Source organism: Macrobrachium rosenbergii, chromosome 12, assembly GCF_040412425.1.
Source record: "Macrobrachium rosenbergii isolate ZJJX-2024 chromosome 12, ASM4041242v1, whole genome shotgun sequence".
NCBI classification, from domain to species: domain Eukaryota; kingdom Metazoa; phylum Arthropoda; class Malacostraca; order Decapoda; family Palaemonidae; genus Macrobrachium; species Macrobrachium rosenbergii.
Window position 1 is genome coordinate 27121681 of NC_089752.1, and position 20724 is coordinate 27142404.

The 20724-nt window shown below is 36.7% G+C and overlaps 1 protein-coding gene across 1 annotated transcript in view; it reads right to left on the reverse strand.

Annotated features, from left to right (window-relative positions):
• Positions 1 to 20724, reverse strand: part of LOC136843979 (stalled ribosome sensor GCN1) — a 194685-nt gene that overhangs the window by 103502 nt on the left and 70459 nt on the right. Inside the window, exon 13 of the mRNA XM_067112996.1 lies at positions 3513 to 3649. Within this exon, the coding sequence (XP_066969097.1) occupies positions 3513 to 3649 (137 nt within the window). The remainder of the gene's footprint in view (positions 1 to 3512; positions 3650 to 20724) is intronic.

The window sequence follows — 20724 nt, forward strand, 5'->3', positions numbered from 1 at the left end:
TTGAAAATTTTCTGTAGAGTAATATTTAACAGGTTGGAGCCAGTGGTTGACAGTATTCTGAGGGATGAACAGGCCAGTTTTAGAAAGGGGCGGGGCTGCAGTGATCAGATCTTCATAGTTATGCATTTAATGCAGCAAGCAAATGAAATGAAAAATCCGTTAAGTCTTTGTTGTGTTGATTTTGAAAAGGCCTTTGATAGTATTTCGAGAAGGACTATGGGAAAAATCATGAGGCATTATAGAATACTGGAAAAGTTTGTGATGGTTATCATGAACATGCATGAGGGTACATCTTGTAAAGTGATGGTTGATGGGTGTTTGAGTGATCTGTTTGAAGTCCAGTCTGGTGTGATTCAGGGTGGCATTCTGTCTCCTCTGTTGTTTGTATTGGTCATAGATTACATTATGAGAAGGGTTAAAAGAGAAACTGATGCAGGTATACTCTGGGGAGAAAATGGCATTCTGTCTCCTCTGTTGTTTGTATTGGTTGTAGATTACGTTATCAGAAGGGTTAAAAGAGAAACAGATGCAGGTATACTCTGGGGAGAAAATGTGAAATTTCTTGGCTTGGATTATGCTGATGATATGGCTTTGATCTGTGAGGGACCAGAAAAGATGAAGAGAGTGTTGGATTGTCTAGTGAGTGAAGCTTGAAAGGTTGGAAAAACTGAAATCATGAATGTGAATATTGGTTGTAAAGCAAGTAGATAAGTTTAAATATTTAGGTACTTATTTACATACGGATGGTTCTCTGAGCACAGAATTTATGGAAAAAGGCTCATCAGGCAATGGGAATGCTTAAAAATATTTGGAATAATAGCAATTTTTCTGTGCATGCAAAATCAAAATTTATTAGGTAATGGTTAGGAGTATTTTGATTTATGGGCATGAGTCATGGTACAGTCAAGTGACTTCAGATAATAAACTCAGCATTTGAAAATAAGGCGCTCAGAAGAATATTAGGAATTAATTGGAGGGATAGGACATCAAATAACAGAATTAGAGAAGTAATGGGGGTGCAGCCAGTCGGTGAGTACGTTAGGTTCTCAGGCTGGAAGTGGCTAGGCCATGTGTATAGAAGACAGGGAATAGTAAGAGATACACCAGGGTAGGTTGCCCTTGGTAGAAAAGGTAGAGGTGGGCCAAAAGAGACGTAGTTAAGGACAATGAGGTGGGAAGCAGGAGACAGGTGTTGGGGAGATCTTGAGGAGTTAGCCCAGGACAGAATGCGGTGGCATGAGTTCATCAATGCCCTATGCATCCCCGTGGGTGCCACAGGAAATGACTGACTGATTGATTGATTCTATTGATTGGCTGCTGTCATATCCTCTAGCTAGAGTTGCAGTCCTGGTGCTGCCACTCCTAGAAGACTAAGCCTTAAGTATTCCCCATCCTTCACCAAATCTCAAAGTAGGTAGTAATAGTGTTTTTTTTGTTAGTCAGGCACTTCAGCAGTCTCAGTCCCTACATGAATCGATGTCTTGGCTGCTGTCCCAATTACTGCCCCAACCACAGTCACATGTGCTAAAGAAGTCACTACCAAAGTGATCATAGTTCCAAGGGTTGCAAGCATCACAGCTGGAGCTAACATCAAAAGAGGAAGCTGTTGGAGACGCACATCACTTCTCTAGAAAATAAGCAGCATAGTTCTGACAGAGGCTGTGCTAATTGGGGGAGACCACTGGTGACTGGAACCGGGGACAGGATATCTTCAAGCCTTGGCTGAAGTGGTTGACTGCACTGCAACAGAGTGATGGTCAAGTTAATTAACTGCTACTGGATCATAACCTGAACCAAGGAAAACTGCGAATAGAACTCTTGAAGACGAATCCTAGAATAAGGCCTGAGATAGGTAGTATTCAAGTGTTCAAAGCCAGTCATGGGTGATTTGTGAAATTTACGAGAATTGGCATACATTGTGATGAGGAGGGCTAACAGTAAAACTAACAATTTTGTTGAGTGGGTGAAAGAAGTGGTTGGCCCTGTGTCAAGATAAAACTTGAGGAAAAAACCAGGAAAAATAACTAACTCTGAAGGCCTCCTTATGCTGGACAATGCTCCTGCTCATTCTCCAGGCTTGAAGGCTGAGCTGCTAGTAGATTCCAATTCCATAACCATAAAGTTCTTACCCTCTAACATGACTCCTCTCATGCAGCCCATGAACCAGCAGGTCATCTTTAATTGCAAGAAACTCTACACCAAAGAACAAGTCCAGAGGTGCTTTGAAGTGACTACTGATACAGAGCTGACATTAAGAGACTTCTGGAAGAGCCACTCCAACATCTCCCACTGCATAAACCTCAAAGGCAAAGGCTGTATCGATGTCTCTTACTGGACCTTGAGTTCTGCCTGGAGGAAACCGTGGCCACATGCTGTTACCAAAAAGGACTTTGAAGACTTTGAGGCTGAGCCTGCTGTGAAGGATAGTGTGTGTCTGGGCAAGTCCAAGGTCTTGGAGGTCACTAAGGATGATGTAGGGGGATTAATCGAGGAATACAAAACAGCTCACCAAAGAACTTCAGTATCTTCAAAGAACTGCAACAGACAACAGGTGAGGAATTCAGGAGGAGAGAAGGGAGGATGTCCCCAGTTCATTACAAAGAAATGTGTGCAAAATAAGGGGAAGAGCAGTTTCATAAAAAATTATCACCCTAACAACGCTGTTGCGAACCATGTTATAAACCTACTGAATAAAAATGCTGTCTCCCACTTTAAAATCATTTTAAAATACAGACAAAACCGAAAATTAGTGACAGGTTTTTAGTGAGGCAGGAACACAGAAAGGCTCAAGAAGAAACCAGTAGAAAGAGAAACAACCTCAGAACCAGAGATGCCTACTGTTTTTGTAGAAGGGGGCTCCTAGTTTTAGTAACCTGTCCTCCTCTTCCCCATCCCCACCATGTCCCACATAACACCTACTCACTAAGTAGAGGTAAATGACAATAAATCTTCATTTATTTCATCTATCTATTTTGTTTATGTTTTTTGTACGATTTTTGCATGCTAGACTAGTCAAATTCGAGTTACAATGCTTTTATTTTTTGTATTATTGGGGGTCATGAATGGATTAATCCAATTTACATCATTCCCCATGGGAAAAATTAGTTCAGTACTGTACTCAGACAGATCGGCATTTGGACTTAATCCATTCTGGAATGGATTAATTCTGAATACTGAGGTTCCACAGTATTTATTATACTACTAAACTTAATAATCCTTTAAGTACTGTTTGTCTTGTTTTTTTAAGCTGTTTTGTGTTAATCCTACCTATGGTTAACACAAAACCCTGGATGCACCTGGAATTTGGATAAGGAAACCTTAAAAAGTAAGCATATGTTGATACCATATTATAACATGATAGGTTATACATTACTAAAGCACGTGACAGTGTTGCAATGGTGTAAAAGTAGCTTATACTAATATTCATCCATTTTCCCTTATACCTATTGCAAGCAAACTGTATGCCTAAAGATTCAAAGTAAAAAAAAAACGACAGCAAAAATACACAATACCTGCTCATTAAGACATGATGGTGTATAGTCTGTGGTAAACTGTTCGACTAATTTCTCCTCCTGGGATGAAATGACTTGTGAAGCATTAAGGCCTTGATATCTACAGACCTGCTCCCACAAACTGGGCATCTCAAGTGCTGTAAAATACAAACATAAACAAGTATAAAACCAGAAATCTTTTTAGAAATTCAAGGCAAACAAAAAAATATTAATGGCACAGCAATACAAGGATAGGATGACATATTAAAACCTTTAATGCACAGGACCTCGTCCAGAAAAGATCTAAATGGTAACAGGATAATTCCAACATCGCGAAAATTTAACATGTATACTTGTGTAACCAGAGGTCACATTCTGAAGATGATAAGTTAACAGTTAATTACATTCTCACTCTCAATATTTTAACCAGCAATCATGCACTGATGATTTAAGGAAATCAATAAAATATAAATCTAAACTCTACTGGCTTAACCAATAGGATTTGTTCTCATAAAAGGAAGAAATTATCTTGCCTATAAAAATTACAGCTTTGTAAATATGGACTGAAAATGGTGATTCTGAAAATATTTCTCTCAGTGGTAGTGTCACATACTTGTCAACCACTATCAACCCAAATTTGGCAATTCACATTAAACAGTTTTCCCTGCATAAAGTACAGTCTGACCTTGAAAATCTAGCATTCAGCGGTCCGGGATGTTTTTGAATCAGCCGCCATTAGTTCTTGAGCGGCTATGAGGGGGGCACCACATGTTCACTTTTTGGATTTTTTGGGATTTCAGGACTGAAGCTTGCTCCATAAATACAAAAGCACAGTCAATTTCCAATGAAAATATTGTGAGAAACTAAAAAATATACGGCATACAAAAGAACCGTACATTAGTACCCCGTTTGTCAAATGTTTCTTATTTTTGAAATTTTGTGTCCTTTGTCGAACAAATACTCATATTTCGACCTGACCAACTGTTTTGTTTATACTTGTACTCGATGGCCAACTGCATCCCACAAGAAAAACTATATTGATTTTTTTTCGTTAAAATTATAGTCTCATGATGACCATATTCAACAAAGTAAATAAAAGAATAAAGCATTTCACAAAATTTAATATAAAAGATGAACAAAATCATATGTCACAGCGTGTCGCTGACTTGAGATAGAGGGAGGGAGCATTTATATTGTTGAGGAGAGAAGGAGAAGAAACAAGAAAAACATTACTGCATGTATGTAAAAGCAGTAACAATTCACATTAAAAAAATAAAAAGGGAATTTCAAAATAATCTTAACATAATGATACAATATAAAAACAATCAAAGGCAATAGCGTATCAATAAAAAATCAAAAGAGTCTTATTTGAGCGAGTGTTCGGGACTGGGCTGAGGGAGAAGATAGAGAGGAGAGGGAGGGAATGGTTGTGGGTTATTGGGTGGGAGGCAGGGGTCCGCTTCCCACTGACTTCCCCGCTGGGATCGGATGATTTTTCTCTTTCACTACATTTCACCAGTTTCTTTCACTTACACTTGATAAGCTAGAATTCTTTATGTTATGGTAAAATACCTATCAAGTGACACTTGCTTTTTAGGAGTTTTCAGCACTGTACAAGTAACTCCTCTCCACATGATAAACACACCGACTTCTGCACACCTTGGTTTGTTTGTTATTTGATCTCTCTTTCCTTTTCTTACTTGCATTCTTTACATTTTATTTATTTGTTTGCAAAATTCTCATGTTTATTGGATTTTAATTTTAAATTCTGCTGTTTGCCAACAATAAGTTGATGTGTTATGGCATAATTAATCTCCTTTTTACACTCACGATCCAAGTGTAAACAGTCGACAGTCATACACACATGAGGGATTGTTTTCACATCTACTGGACACTGAGTACTCTCTCTCTCTCTCTCTCTCTCTCTCTCTCTCTCTCTCTCTCTCTCTCTCTCTCTCTCTCTCTCTCTCTCTAACACACACGCACACAATCAGACACACACACACACACACACACACACACACTATCGATTCCTTTATCCTTGCAAACTGTGAATAAAACTGATTTTGTTAACCTTTGCCTTCTGCAACCACTTCGGTTTCTTCAAGGGGATCCCGTCTCTCCTCCCTCAGTCCCAGGAGGCTGCATGTAATTTTCACCAAACGGTTTGTAAATAGAATTTTTAGCTCATACACGGAAAAACTTTTAAAAAATTTTACTTCTTATAACGTACTGTTTTATTACCCCACACTCTTAATTTAACTTTTGTACACATTAAGAAAAAATTTTATAAGGCAGGACTTTTCTTGTGGGTTGGAACAAATTACCTTGATTCCTTTTATTTCTTATGGGGAAATTTGTTTTATATTTCAAACAAATCGCATTTCAACTAGCCTTCTGGAACAGATTAAGTTCAAAGTCCAAGGTACTACTGTAATTTGCATATGTACTCGTGTGTCTTCCAATCTCGTGTATCATGCGATCATTAAAATCTTGTCCAAAAATATTTCATCATATACATCGTGTATGGTGCGAGATGTATTTTCAGTAGATTAAACTATGTCAAGCTTTCTATGCCTGCCTTGGTTTCGGTAGATACCACTGATAATGCATATTACTGTAACCCGAGTTAGCTTTTAATGAATAAATAAGCCTAGCAAATGCTCTCTCAAATTTTTAGATTTTCGCTGAAAACAAAAGCCCAAAATGTCTGAAGTGCTAGAAAACATCAAAAGGTGCCTGGAGATCAGAATAAGACAGTGCGCATTTAAAGTGGTTTAAACTCCGATGAACTGAAGGTGTAAGTATTTCCAGGGAGATACTATTGGAGCAAGGCAGAATTCTCATAAGGAAATAAACCTAACGAATGACAGCGATTATTCATAAGCTTTGTTCTTCTTTTGATAACACAGCAATATTTATGTCCAATGAGCTGACAAGACTTTGTTTACATAGGGGGTTTTAGGGGTGATTTCTGTCGTTCAGGATTTTCTGTGGTCCAGTTATGGCCTAGTCCCAAGGGAGCCAGGTTAAAGAGGTTGGACTGTGTTACAATCTCATCACCATCACCATAAATTACTATTATTATATTATTAGAGATTTGTTTAGGACCAGTGAATCATATTGATAGACTTTCACAGATCTCACCCAAAGGATTTGTTGACAATCAAAGCAAGATACAATTTAAAGTCAGAGAGACCAACAAGATGAAATTTAAAGACTGCATTAAAGCAGAAGGCAGAAATAAATGCAGCTGGGATAGAAAGAATGTTGTAAAGAACCTTTAGTAGTGTAAAACAAAAGGCCCCCAAGCTTTCTTCCATCAATAGGATGAAATGATGAAAGTATCATAACAAACAACGTCATGCCTGTTGTCTATACCATGGAATCAGAGGAACTAGATCGAGTATCTATGTCATCTGGTGGTGGTGGCAACTAACTAACTGGGGGTTACCTGGCTTCATGATTGCCTGGGTCATTGACACTAGACAGTATGTAACAGAATAACATACAGATGGTAAAAAGGTAATAAAGAACCTAGAAGAAAATGTATTACGCAACAAAGTGAAAAACAAGAGCTAAAGCTCTACCCTAACAAAACCATGGTATTTTGGCTTATGTATTAAAACTTGAATATATTGCCAGGGTCTAGCTCCTGCAAAAAACTTAAAAACACCAGCAAAATTATAACTTATCTTCTTTCCAAGAACCTTGGCAAGGATGTATCTGCATCTCAAGTAGTTCCTTATTGGATGGGTCGATATCTTACTTGACTAGCACTCTGCTAGACCTGCGTTCGATTCTCCGGCTGGCCAATGAAGAATTAGAGGAATTTATTTCTGGTGACAGAAATTAATTTCTCGCTATAATGTGGTTCGGATTCCACAATAAGCTGTAGGTCCCGTTGCTAGGTAACCAACTGGTTCATAGCCACGTAAAATAAGCCTAATCCTTCGGGCCAGCCTTAGGAGAGCTGTTGCTCAGCTCAGTGGTCTGGTTAAACTAAGGTATATTTAACTTTGCATCTCAAGTTTGAGCCTCAGAAAGAAATACAGTCATAACCTGAACTTACGCGAGGTTAGGTTCCAGAACCCCTCACGCAAGGCGAATTTTTCCATAAGTTTGGAATGGCCTCTAAAAATGCTAATAAATGCTTATTTCTAAAGTTTAAACACTAAATATGCCCCTAACCATGCTCCCAAATTATTAAGCTAAACTTTTAAATGAAATTAAAGTTACTGTAATTCCATTTAAAAGTTAGCTTAATACATTACCACTGAAAATAGAAATAAATGGTTGACAAAAATAAGGCGAGTGTGAAGATTAGTATACTATTTCTCTCTCTCCCCATTCCACCGATCTATTTTTAGAAGTCTTCTCAACCTCGTTTTTAAAAACTTCTTTATTCTGTCTCGTTCTCTTTGTTCTGAAATTCTCTGTTTTACAATGGCGCATTTACAGTTTGTAGACAGTACAGGTAAAATTAGATCAATTTAAAATTATCTACTGTACAGTTAAAGATATACAGAGAAAAAGTAATACGTAGGTTGCGCTAACTATGAACAAGAGAGAGAGAGAGAGAGAGAGAGAGAGAGAGATAACAGTTGTCCTTACTTAAGTGAAATTTTTTATGAATTATTACGGAGAGAGAGAGAGAGAGAGAGAGAGAGAGAGAGAGAGAGAGAGAGAGAGAGAGAGAGAGAGAGAGACCCCTTCTTGTCATGTTGAATTGGCATGTCTGACAGCTTTGCCTTCGAGCTTCTTAAAAAAGATGAGGGAAAGATATTTGTTTGTTTAAAATACGTATCACATACAAATTTTGTAATTACAGTTATATTATTATTATTATTATTATTATTTAATCTTAATCTTATTAATATTTGAAAATGGTACTCATTATTAGGTAAAAAAAATTATTTATAATACAAAACAAATAAACATATACAAGCACTCCCCGGTTACAGGCAGGGGGTCTGTTCTGACGGTGTGATGATCACCGAAAACTAGTGATTTTCGGGGCTTATCGGCACCGAAAATAGCTGATTTTCGGTTATCGTCGCCTCTGTTAGGTATGTATCAGTGCTAATACCCAATTATCGATGCCAATGAGCAGAAATTGGGGGGTTTCAGCGCCAAAAATTGCAGATTTTCATCACTAGACAAGCGCTGTAAAACCGGTCGCAATAACCGGAGACTGCCTGTACATGTACAGGTTGACCATCACTAATCTGGCAATCAGCAGTCCGGAACAATCAGTAATCCGGCACAAATTTCGGCTAGAGTAATTTCTAATGTTTCCGCACTAATTTTCAAATTTCCCGGGTCGCTGCGCTAACTCGCTCGCTGGCTGCTTCGATTTGGTGGCGCAGTGTGCTGCATCAACAAACTGGTAGCCTAGCCTACATTATACTGAACTCTATTCACATATTAACAGTATTATACAAACATCAACATAACGAATGTGCATCTTTTTCATGGATCTTTTAAAAAGTTATGCTTTACTACATTGTTTCCAATTGCGTATATTCTCATATTGCTTTTGTATTATAAATTGCAATCAATGTTTTGTTTTGGGAATTGATATCACCGCATTTAATCAAGTTCAAAGCGCTTTTCGTGCTTCTAGTTAGCGTAAATAAATATGGATAGTTTATTTATTTGGGTCAAGGATATTTTTCGTTATACGAAGCGTTTTTAAGTCGAAATATAACTTAAATAGGTCTCGTTGTGAAATTAATTTAGCTATTTTTCGTTAATATATGACGTTTGCGGGAATTGTGGCTGGCCGCTTTGGGGGCATGTTTTTTTTTTTTTTTTGAGAAAAAAAAAATCAAGATTCCGTTCGCTATTTTCTCTTGATTTCATCATAATATGAGCTTTACATATTTATCTTTTATCGGCGTGAAAACAGTAGTAATTTGTATTCTTTCATGCCCAGTAGTTTTGATTAAAATACATTCTCTCCAGTTTTATTTACAGTCGAGTTTCATCCATGTTGCCGATGTACGATAATTTATAGTCATTAGCAGCTTGAATATTGTTTTCTCAGCTTCAGCTACAACTTGCAACTTAAAAGTTACTGTAGCAGTATATTTCCCTGCTGATCTTTTCTCCAAAGCAAACAAGGGTATAGTGTAAAAAATATTTCAGTCCTTAACATCATTTGTAACATAACTACAGTAATTGTGTATTACCGTACAATGGTTGAAATACAAGCACAACAGTTGTTATCCGATACGATTATTAGCAAAACAACAGTTTCCCGTTCGGTTGTTTATGGCTGTACACATTTACGCAAGAGTATAACGTTACTAACAATACTTTTATCATTCTCTTTTACTTTTTTAACTAGCAGATGGAATAAAGAGATGGAGGAAAAGAAGTTGGTCTCTCTTGCTGCCTGCACCTGCGCGAAATCTAAAAATATTTCCTAACTATTTTCGTATCGGTGTTAATTGCTAACCCCATCGTAAACTCGAAATATCGCAAGTCGAATTATCGTAACTCGAGCACTACCTGTATTTGATAATTGTCTTTTCTTTATTAACAAACTTGTACTGATTTATGGGATATTTTAATTCTAGGATGAGGTGCTTAGCTACTGTGTTTCGTGTACTCTAGCCTAATAAATGGCTAATACGGCACCCTCTAGGTCCCAACGATGCCGGATTAGTGATGGTCAACCTGTACCATAAAAATTCTCTCATCTCAGTAAGAGAGAGAGAGAGAGAGAGAGAGAGAGAGAGAGAGAGAGAGAGAGAGATTATTACTTTTATAAATAATGTTATCTAATTTACACATAAAAGCTTGAAAACTTATTACATAAAAAATTAAACAAACACTTTTGCAGGATTTCTCAGTATTCGCAAATGTTCGCGTGTCTCTGAATTCGCGCAACTCGAACCATGCAAGTTCGGGGTATTACTGTACATCATTCTGACCTCTTTTATTTTAATTAGACTCATCTAGCTTCACAAATGTTGCCAAGCATCATTTACTGATTTTCACATACTGGTATTAGATCTTGAAATAAAGCTGAGGCCAATGACATCAGGATAGTACCAAGATTTGTGTCAGAACAAGGAGCATCACACCAAACAGTTTCAGCAGGAGGAGTCAGGTCATGCTGCTGGAATGGTCTCTGGGTCCATAAATCTGCAAGGCACCTACGAGACCATGGGACAGCCTGTAAGTGGATCTCTTTTTGCTAGACACTTGAACCACAAGCTACCAATTTAATGTTCAGCTCAGATGGACCCAGAAACCTGGAAACAGGACATAACTCCTGCATTACAGGGATGACCTGGATACTTATGCCTTCCCTCTATTCAGCCTATTGAGGCAAGTTATAACCAAATAAAGAACCTCCAGATGCATGAGCATGATGCCAATTAAATCAAATATGGTCACCAGGGTAGTTTCAAATCTCTGATTGCTCATGGACAGCCCAACGAAATTCTTCAAGCAACCAAACTTCCTTAACTTCCAGAACATACCCGATATGTTTTGACTTCTCAATGAAAGTTATTGAGCAAGTTCTCAGAAGTCAATGCTTTTCTAAAGGCACTGCCAAATGTTGACCATCAACCTGTATAAGACAAGGTGGGGAAGAGTCTGTAATTACTGCAGTAAAAGGTATCACTCCAATTAATGTTTCTATTCCCATGATTACAGACCTGTATCTATATCATCAAAAGCAGTTAGTTTCTACAATCAAGGAATGCAGACCTGCCCTTTCATAAGTACCATAGCTTCAAGGTACTGAAGTGACTGCTTCTTCATTTTGAAAAGATAACTAGAAGGACAGTTCAGACTCCAAAGTGGGACCTTTCTCTTGTCATCCAAAGTTTCTTCAGATTGCCCTGCAAATCTCTTAAGAGTCTTCCCTTTTGAAACTGAGAATGAAGACATTTTTCTTCTAACATATGCTTTCTCAAGACAAGTGTAAATGAGCAACAGAACCTTTCAAACAGTTACATATACCAGAGACAGGTCGTCTCTGGATCTGTCTTTAGCTCTGGACTTTGTTGCCAAAACTCAAGATTGCACCCTGCTCCTTTTGCTATCCTGGCCTTGTATTTTACCAGACAATACAGAATACATGCACCATTCACATTTCTCAGTGAGAGCCATATGCCTGCACCTGGAGAGGATGATGCACCTTAAGGGCAATGAGTAAACTGCTGCTCTCAACATGCCTGGAGAAGAAGCAAGTTTCCATGAATATTGGATCATCTGACAGAGGAGAAGAAGCAAATTTCCAAGAATACTGGATCCTTCTGACTGAGGAAAGTTACTCTTTGGGTATATGCTGTTGTATCAGGAGATGGTACTAGTCAGGTAAGAGTGACTGTTCACAAAATCTGAGTCATATCAACTTCCTTAGCCTGTTAAGGAATACTGAAATTTCAGGCATCTTATATGCAAGTGTTTGGATATGGCACAATATTTGCCAACTTTTATCTCAGGTGTAGTGCATAAAGGAATAAGTTTGGGTGAATACTTTTTCGGGCTCTTAGCAACCGCCCCCCACCCTCAACTACAACCTACAAATATACCTCTTCCTTATTATCCCTTTACCCGAGTATTATCAGTCCAACCTACAACATATCCCTCTTCCTTATTATCCCTTTATCTGAGTATTATCAATCCTCAAGAGAAGACATCTTATGAGTCAAATGCACATACTTCAATAGATATTTGATGTCTACTCATTTTGACTCTTACCAAATACGGACTTATTCTTTCACTTTCTTGGTCTTCCCATACTACCAGTTAGCCATGAGAATTACCTGATCTATGGTATCTGATTCAAAGCTCTCAAAATCTGCTGGACCTTTGCTAGAAATCTGGTGTACTCAACTTCTCAAACCCCCATCTAAATTATGATTTAGGTTTAATAAGACTACTGTAATAGGTTTGAGATGAAATAAATTAAATTTTAATAAAATTACTTCTCACACATTAACCAATTATATTTAAAATGCTCACATCTTGTTCCCTTGTGCTCACTATTTTTTAAACAGCCTACATGAAGTGAGGAGAGCAGTTAGTACAGTCACAGAAATGATTCCTTTTACCCCCCTGCGATCACTAGAAACACTAAATGGCAACGCCGCTTTTGTTTATGTAGTAGAAACTGTTGAAAATATGAATGAAATCTCTGTCTCAAAGGTAAGCCTTATTGGTGGAGACATTTCCTTGCCTGTTAGTATATATTCAATGACCTGACAAAGAAAAAAGTTTACAAACAAACTACAACGTGCTTCATGGTATTATACGTGATTTTTTATTACTATATAAGACGTTGTATCAGAGGGAAATTACCTAACGTAATATCATCATACACTTGCGTTTGGCTCTTGAGACTGACGTAGGAAATAGAGGTGGAGGGACGGGGGGTCGGGGTGCAGGAAGAGGGAGGAGTTGCTTGTAAGGTAGAGACGATGAACTGTCGAAGCATGTATAGCTTTGTTAATGATTTTCCCCCTAACTCCTAAAGCTTTTGAAGCTAGTTCTGATTTCCATTGAAACGATAAGTAATGTAGCAACAACAAATGAAAATATTGTGTTAATTTTGTCGCTCTTTATAATAAAAGTGCAGTTTTCTTATTCAATTTCTTAACAATTAGCTATACAGTCATACCTCGAACTTACGCGAGGTTAGGTTCTGGAGCCCCTCGTGCATGGTGAATTTTCGCATAAGTTTGGCATGGTCTTTAAAAATGCTAATAAATGTTTATTTCCAGAGTTTAAGTACTAAATATGACCCTAATCATGCTCCCAAAGTATTAAGCTAACTTTTAAATGAACTAAAGTTAGTGTAATTTTATTTAAAATTTAGCTTATTACCCTTTAAAAAGGAATACAGTAAAAGGCTGACATAAAAATTGAGTACTGCACAGTTTCATAATAGCGCATTTACAGTAGGTGCGTACGTATACTACAGTTACCCCTAATTCATGGGATGCCGTTTTCTTTGTCTGAGTAAAAGCCGTTTTCTTTGCGTCACTAGGCAAAACGTCATGTGTCAGTCATAACAAAATTATAATTCCATAAAATATCGAAAACATGTACATAATATTCGTAGAAGGTAGTACAGTGCAGGTAAAATTCGATAAACTTAAAATTATATACTGTACAGGTAATGACGTACAGAGAAATAATAAGTTGTAAAAGTATGTTTGAGCGCTAACTACGAGAGAGAGAGAGAGAGAGAGAGAGAGAGAGAGAGAGAGAGAGAGAGAGAGAGAGAGAGAGAGAGAGAGAGAGAGAGAGAGAGAGAGAGAGAGAGAGAGAGAATATACTGTAATAAAGTAACTGTACTGCTTTTGTATCGTATTTATGCGCAAATATATGAATACAAATTTTCCATTCTGATTTTACACCTAAAAACATGAAAACTTGAAAATTAAACACACTTTCTACAGGGGTATCATCTTTGAAAAATGCAGTAACTAAGGGTATCACGTCTTGTAAAAGTACACCAACTGAACGTGCTGTAATTACATGCACATACAGATTGCACCAGCACTTTTCTCCGAGGTGAACAGAGTAATTTTCAAAGAATGACACTTATACAACTCTTAGTTACATCTCTGATATTACATTAACGAATTCATTTTATCAAATGAGCGCGACTGAACAACCTCATCTCAAGGTCATGTAAAGTCTTTGTGACAAAGACTTTGCAAATGGACATAATACTTGTATGATATTTAAGTACAAAAATATAAATATAAATTTTCCATATCGATTTTACAGTTAAAAGCATGAAAACTTATAAATGTACTTCAAACATTAAACAAGCATTTTCTGCAGGGGTATCATCTTTGAAAAGTTCAGTAACTTTGCAAATGGGTATCACATCTTGTAAAAACACTAACTGAATGTGCTGAAATTACCTTTGCATCATATTTATGCATGTACAAAAATAAAAATAATACATTTTCGATACAGATTTTACACATGAAAGCATGAAATGCATTTTTCATAGAGATTTTACACATTAAAACATGAAATGCATTTTTCATACAGATTTTACACATAAAAGCATGAAATGCATTTTTCATACAGATTTTACACATAAAAGCATGAAATGCATTTTTCATACAGATTTTACACATAAAAGCATGAAAACTTCTAAATTACTTCAAAAATTAAACACCCACTTCTGCAGGTTTCTCGAGAATTTCGTGTGTCTGTGAAAAAATCACGTATGCCCATTAGTTAGGTTCCAATGAAAAGTTCGTGTGTGTGTGAATTTGTGCAACTCGAATAGTGTAAGATCAAAGTATTACTGTATTAGAGTTCAAATATTTACATAGAACGTCAAATGAATGACTGGACGTAAGGTTGCCTCTGATTGGTTGATTACAGCCACCTATTTTCCTTTGGATATCATCTATTCTACGCTGAAAATTCCGTCAAATTTGTGTAATTCAATTAAACAGCAGAGGAAAAGTAGTTCTATCTTGAGCAGCCAACTGTTCTGTATATCGTTATCAGAAAAGAATCAAAATTTTGTATGAGAATAAGGATGAATAAAATTATTGGAAATACTGACTTCCCAACAGATACACAGGAGTTTGGAGATGATACTAATACAAGGACAGCTATTGGAATTAATAAAAATTTCAGAAAATGTATCGGCGATCCTAATAGGAATTCTATTTTTAGACATACTTTGTAGCAGTTGTCGGATAACAATTTTTAGAGCTCATTTGTTGTGGCCAAGAATATAGGATGTCTACCCAAGAAGAAGGGCCAAGAGAGGTTGGCTAAGAATGAAGTTTCCTTTCCACTGACTGCTGCTGAGATCACTTGGACAAGTTTTCATATGTTTTTACTATTAACAATTTTATTATGCCACGGGTTTTAATCATGATTTATCAGCCACTTACTGTTGCTAAATGCTCTTTTACTTTCAAATTATATACTTAGTTAATATTCTTTATAGCATGGATACTGGGATATAGAATGCATATCTTCTGTGTTTACCATACCCAAAAATTCTATAGTAGCTATTTTCATTGTTGCACACAAATTTCATGTCTTTAGTCCTTGGCTAAGACAAAATAAATATCCTTTTAAATATGGAAAAACCATAAAAACCATATATATATATATATATATATATATATATATATATATATATATATATATATATATATATATATATATATATAGATATATATATACATATACATATATATATATACATATATATATATATATATATATATATATATATATATATATATATATATATTACAAATTGGGTCTCTTTGGAAGACTGCAAGGAGGTTTTCTGGATTTTTACTACCAGAGGGGCCAAAAGAGAACACCAAGCCATAACCAAAGGGAAAAGATAATTGAAGAACTTACCTTGACTTTGCCATTAGTTAATCAGGGATTGGAAGGTTGCTGTGTGGAATGAGTATCTAGTTACGTTAACTGAATTTATTTACAAAAGAATAATCAAGAAGGTAATCTTAACTGCTGATGATACAGCAATTAAGAACAGATAATGGGGAAAATCAACTGGTAAGCATAGCAAATCTCTGTATCTGATGAGGTGACTTCATCTTGAATAAATTGGCTATCTTGTATGCAATGAAAGGGAACAAATTAATGCTCCAGACTGCGGCGATCAGGGACTCCTTGCGGTATTGATATTGCAGTACCTTAAGGATTTGACTCACAAGGCGGTGGTTCGAATGAGCAGAGCGTGGCAGAACTCCTGGAAAAATGCCAGGATTAGCAATCTAGTCCAAAGAATTTCTCTTACATGAAAATTATGCACTATGGAGGGAATAATCTAATACTGATCACTGAATTGAATTAGATCAGTCTCAACTCAAGTCATGGGGGGAAATCACGGGCTGATTGGTTCGTAGGTAAGCTTAACAAAGGGGCTTTGTTTTAGGAGAATAAAAATTGAAATTTGAAGAAATGGGAAAAGAATTTCATGGAGAAAGAAGCTCGCTTATTGACTAATTGCGGTTGACATACCTGATGTCTGTAGATGTTTTGTGCTTAACATGCAGGGGCTCGGCCAATCAACTTGATTAGTCGTCACCAGTAGGAGAGGTGGAAAAGTGCCCGACCGTACGTGTTACTGGTTTGGCGCGGAGTGCATCGGTGTGAGAGTCCAGGGCGCGCTCCTCAAGTTGTTTTTGTTCGGATCGTACGCCTCGGTAGATCTGCGAAAGTCACACAGCCAGCAAAGAGGGTGGAGAAAAATAGGTCTTATGGTTAAGTACCTACAGGTTAAGTTCCTCGCTACCTCAAAGCCTGGATTCGCCTATATCACTAGTAGATGGGTTCATCTACTGGACACGTGATGGGGGGGGGTCGCCAAAAAGGGGTTCTATTGTCCTCGCTTCCGCTCAGGTGAAGCAGGGAACGCTCTTTCTTAGTTCACAATAAGCACCGACCTACCTTCCCACCAAGACATCGGGTATACCAGTCAAATGAGAAGTGTTTTCATTCACAAATTCGAAATATTTCTAGCTGGCTACAAGGGAGGAATGAAAATACGTGAAAATATATACATATATATATATATATATATATATATATATATATATATATATATATATATATATATCAGTCATTTATATGTTGGCGTGTCTCTAAGGGATCAATGACCAGCACCAAGTAATTGAAGCATAATTGCTATTAAAGCTATTATTTGCATCTCAGAACCAAGGCTGCAGTCAATGATGCTGCAGTCAACCATCAGACCAAAATTGGAATGTGACCACCATGATTTCATAGGTTCATATCATAAGAGCTTGGATCTGGATTCTGTTAACCCTTAAACGCCTGTTGGACGTTTTAAACGTCTTCAAAAATTGTCTGTCGAATGCCGTGTGGACGTTGCAAACGTCGACTGAAAATGCTTTTTTTAAATATTCGCGGAAAAATAATTATAGGCCTAGTTTGCGGAATATTTCAAATCACGCGCCTTGGCGGATGCTGGGAGTTCACGGATCCAGGTGTTGTGTTGTTTTTGAGCATCACCCAGGCGCCGCATGCGCGAATTCCCTCCTACTCACGCCAGATAGCATCAGCGTTGGACCTTCGGGAGCGATATTTTGACGCAGAGCGTGTTTTGCAGAACTTTGGCGAGTGTTTGCGTATTCGTGCTGCAACAGGACGTTTGTAGATATGTCACAAAGGCGTCAGGACCGTGAAAGGCGCATACTGCCTGTCGGAAGTGAGCATGTGGGGCGAGTTTTAGACTGGGATGCTGGAGAAGGACCCAGCAACCAAAGTGAATTTTAACATTCCGTCAACTTTGACTCGACCGAAATGATCGAAAAACGCATCCGTAAGCCATAATTATTACATTCGAGTAACAATCAATCATTTACCTTCATTTTGCAACAAACGGAAAGTCTCTAGCACAATATTTAGAATTTTGGTGAATTTTTGAAAAAAAAATTTTCCTCCGCTACGCACGCGCGAACTCCGCTGAAAATCCTGTTATTTCTTACGTCAGCTTGCCGTAATTTTTTCGCCGTTTCATATTATTCGTTACATAAAGTGTTATACATCAAAATGTGCGCAATTTCATGTAGAATACAACAAGAAATATATCATTCCTTTAGCTCTTCACAGTTTTTTAATATTTACATCGAAATCACGATAACTGACAAAATTTTAACATTCGGTCAACTTTGATTCGACCGAAATGATCGAAAAACGCATCCGTAAGCCATAATTATTACATTCGAGTAACAATAAATCATTTACCTTCATTTTGCAACAAACGGAAAGTCTCTAGCACATTATTTAGATTTTTGGTGAATTTTTGAAAAAAAAAAAAAAAAAAAAAAAAATTTTCCCTGCAGCTGCCGCAGCGTACTCTGCTGAAAATCCTGTCATTTCTTGCGTCAGCTTGCCATAATTTTTTCGCCCTTTCATATTATTCGTTACATAAAGTGTTATACATCAAAATGTGTGCAATTTCATGTAGAATACAACAAAAAATATGTCATTCCTTTAGCTCTTCACAATTTTTTAATATTTTCGCCAAAATCACGATAACTGACAAAATTTTAACATTCGGTCAACTTTGATTCGACCGAAATGATCGAAAAACGCATCCGTAAGCCATAATTATTACATTCGAGTAAGAATCAATCATTTAACTTCATTTTGCAACAAACGGAAAGTCTCTAGCACATTACTTAGGTTTTTGGTGATTTTTTGAAAAAAAAAAAAAATTTTTCCTTCGCTCCGCGCGCGCGGACTCCGCTGAAAATCCTGTCATTTCTTGCGTCAGCTTGCTGTAATTTTTTCGCCGTTTCATATTATTCATTACATAAAGTGTTATACATCAAAATGTGTGCAATTTCATGTAGAATACAACAAAAAATATGTCATTCCTTTAGCTCTTCACAGTTTTTTAATATTTTCGTCGAAATCACGATAACTGACAAAATTTTAACATTCGGTCAACTTTGACTCGACCGAAATGATCGAAAAACGCATCCGTAAGCCATAATTATTACATTCGAGTAACAATCAATCATTTACCTTCATTTTGCAACAAACGGAAAGTCTCTAGCCCAATATGTAGATTTTTGGTGAATTTAAAAAATTTTTCCTTCGCTCATGCGCTGCGGTTTCTGCTGAAAATCCTGTCATTTCTTGCGTCAGCTTGCCGTAATTTTTCGCTGTTTCATATTATTCGTTACATAAAGTGTTATACATCAAAATGTGCGCAATTTCATGTAGAATACAACAAGAAATATATCATTCCTTTAGCTCTTCACAGTTTTTTTATATTTACATCGAAATAACGATAAATAGAAAAAAATCAACCTTCGGTCAACTTTAACTCGATCGAAATGGTTCAAAAATGCAATTGTAAGCTAAAACACTTACAGCCTAGTAATATTCAATCAATTTCCTTCATTTTGGCACAATTGGAAAGTCTCTAGCACAATATTTTGATTTTTGATGAATTTTTGAAAAAACTTTTTTTTACGTCCACGTGTTACGAATTCATGCATCATTTTGTGATAATATTTTCTCTGTGTTGCTTTAATCGTTTACAATCTGTTATATACCAAAATCATCGCAATTTAGTGTACAATACAACTAAAAAAATTAACTCATTAGCTTCAACGTTTTTTCCTTACAGCGATTTGTATACATTTATATACGTTTTTAGCTGTCATATGTTCCAAAATTTATATATGATAATGATATTTTTTTATTTCTGATGGTTGCATACTAAACTTCAGGCAATGAGAAAAAAGGAGCCAAAAATGAACTCTTAATCTTGAAAACTAAGCGCTGTGATTTTTGAAAAAACTTTTTTTTTCAGCGCTACCTCTCGGAGGCCGCCGGCATACGGGAGACGTTTTTGAAAATAGGGCTTCGGCGTTAAAGGGTTAATTGAGAGGAGTGTAATTCATCTATACCCAATCTTGATAGTTTAAGTGGAATCCATCCACCTAAGGTCCCTCTGCACAGGTGTTTGAAGTAGAAGAAGAATAGCATAGCAGAGAGCATTTAATGTATACTAATATCGTGCATATTTCACAATAAACGCGCGGTCAACATCGCTGGGTGAAGCTGTAAGTGGATTATACAAATTATATATATATATATATATATATATATATATATATATATATATATATATATATATATATATATATATATATATATAATTTATTTTCCATGTAAATGCTGGAGCAATGGCATGGCTTGGCTGTTCACTCATTAATATCATAAAAGAATGCTGGCCACATTTAAGAAAGTAGATGAGCAAAATAAATTTACGTGTGTGTGCTTTGTAGCGACAGTATCAATTGATGAAATGGAAATTCCGCAGTAACTTATCAATTGATGAAATGGAAATTGGACTTATAAACAAAGTCGTTAACGAAGCTACACATGGTTCGATTAGACAGTTCACCGTCCCTACCCTTGGAACAACTTCTATCTTCTTCCAACCTTTCACCGTCCACCTCCGTCTCCTGTGTCAGTCTCAGGAGCCAGACGACACTGCATGATGATATTACTCTACGTAATTTCTCTCCTCTAAAGCGTTTTATATAATCCTGAGAAAAAACACTTACAAACCCATTTTTCACGTTGCAGATTGTTCACACATTCTTTTTTACCAACATACTTTAGTTTTTATGAAATAACATAAGTAAATATATGTTAACTGGTAAGAAGTCTGCAACAATCAGCTAATAGCATT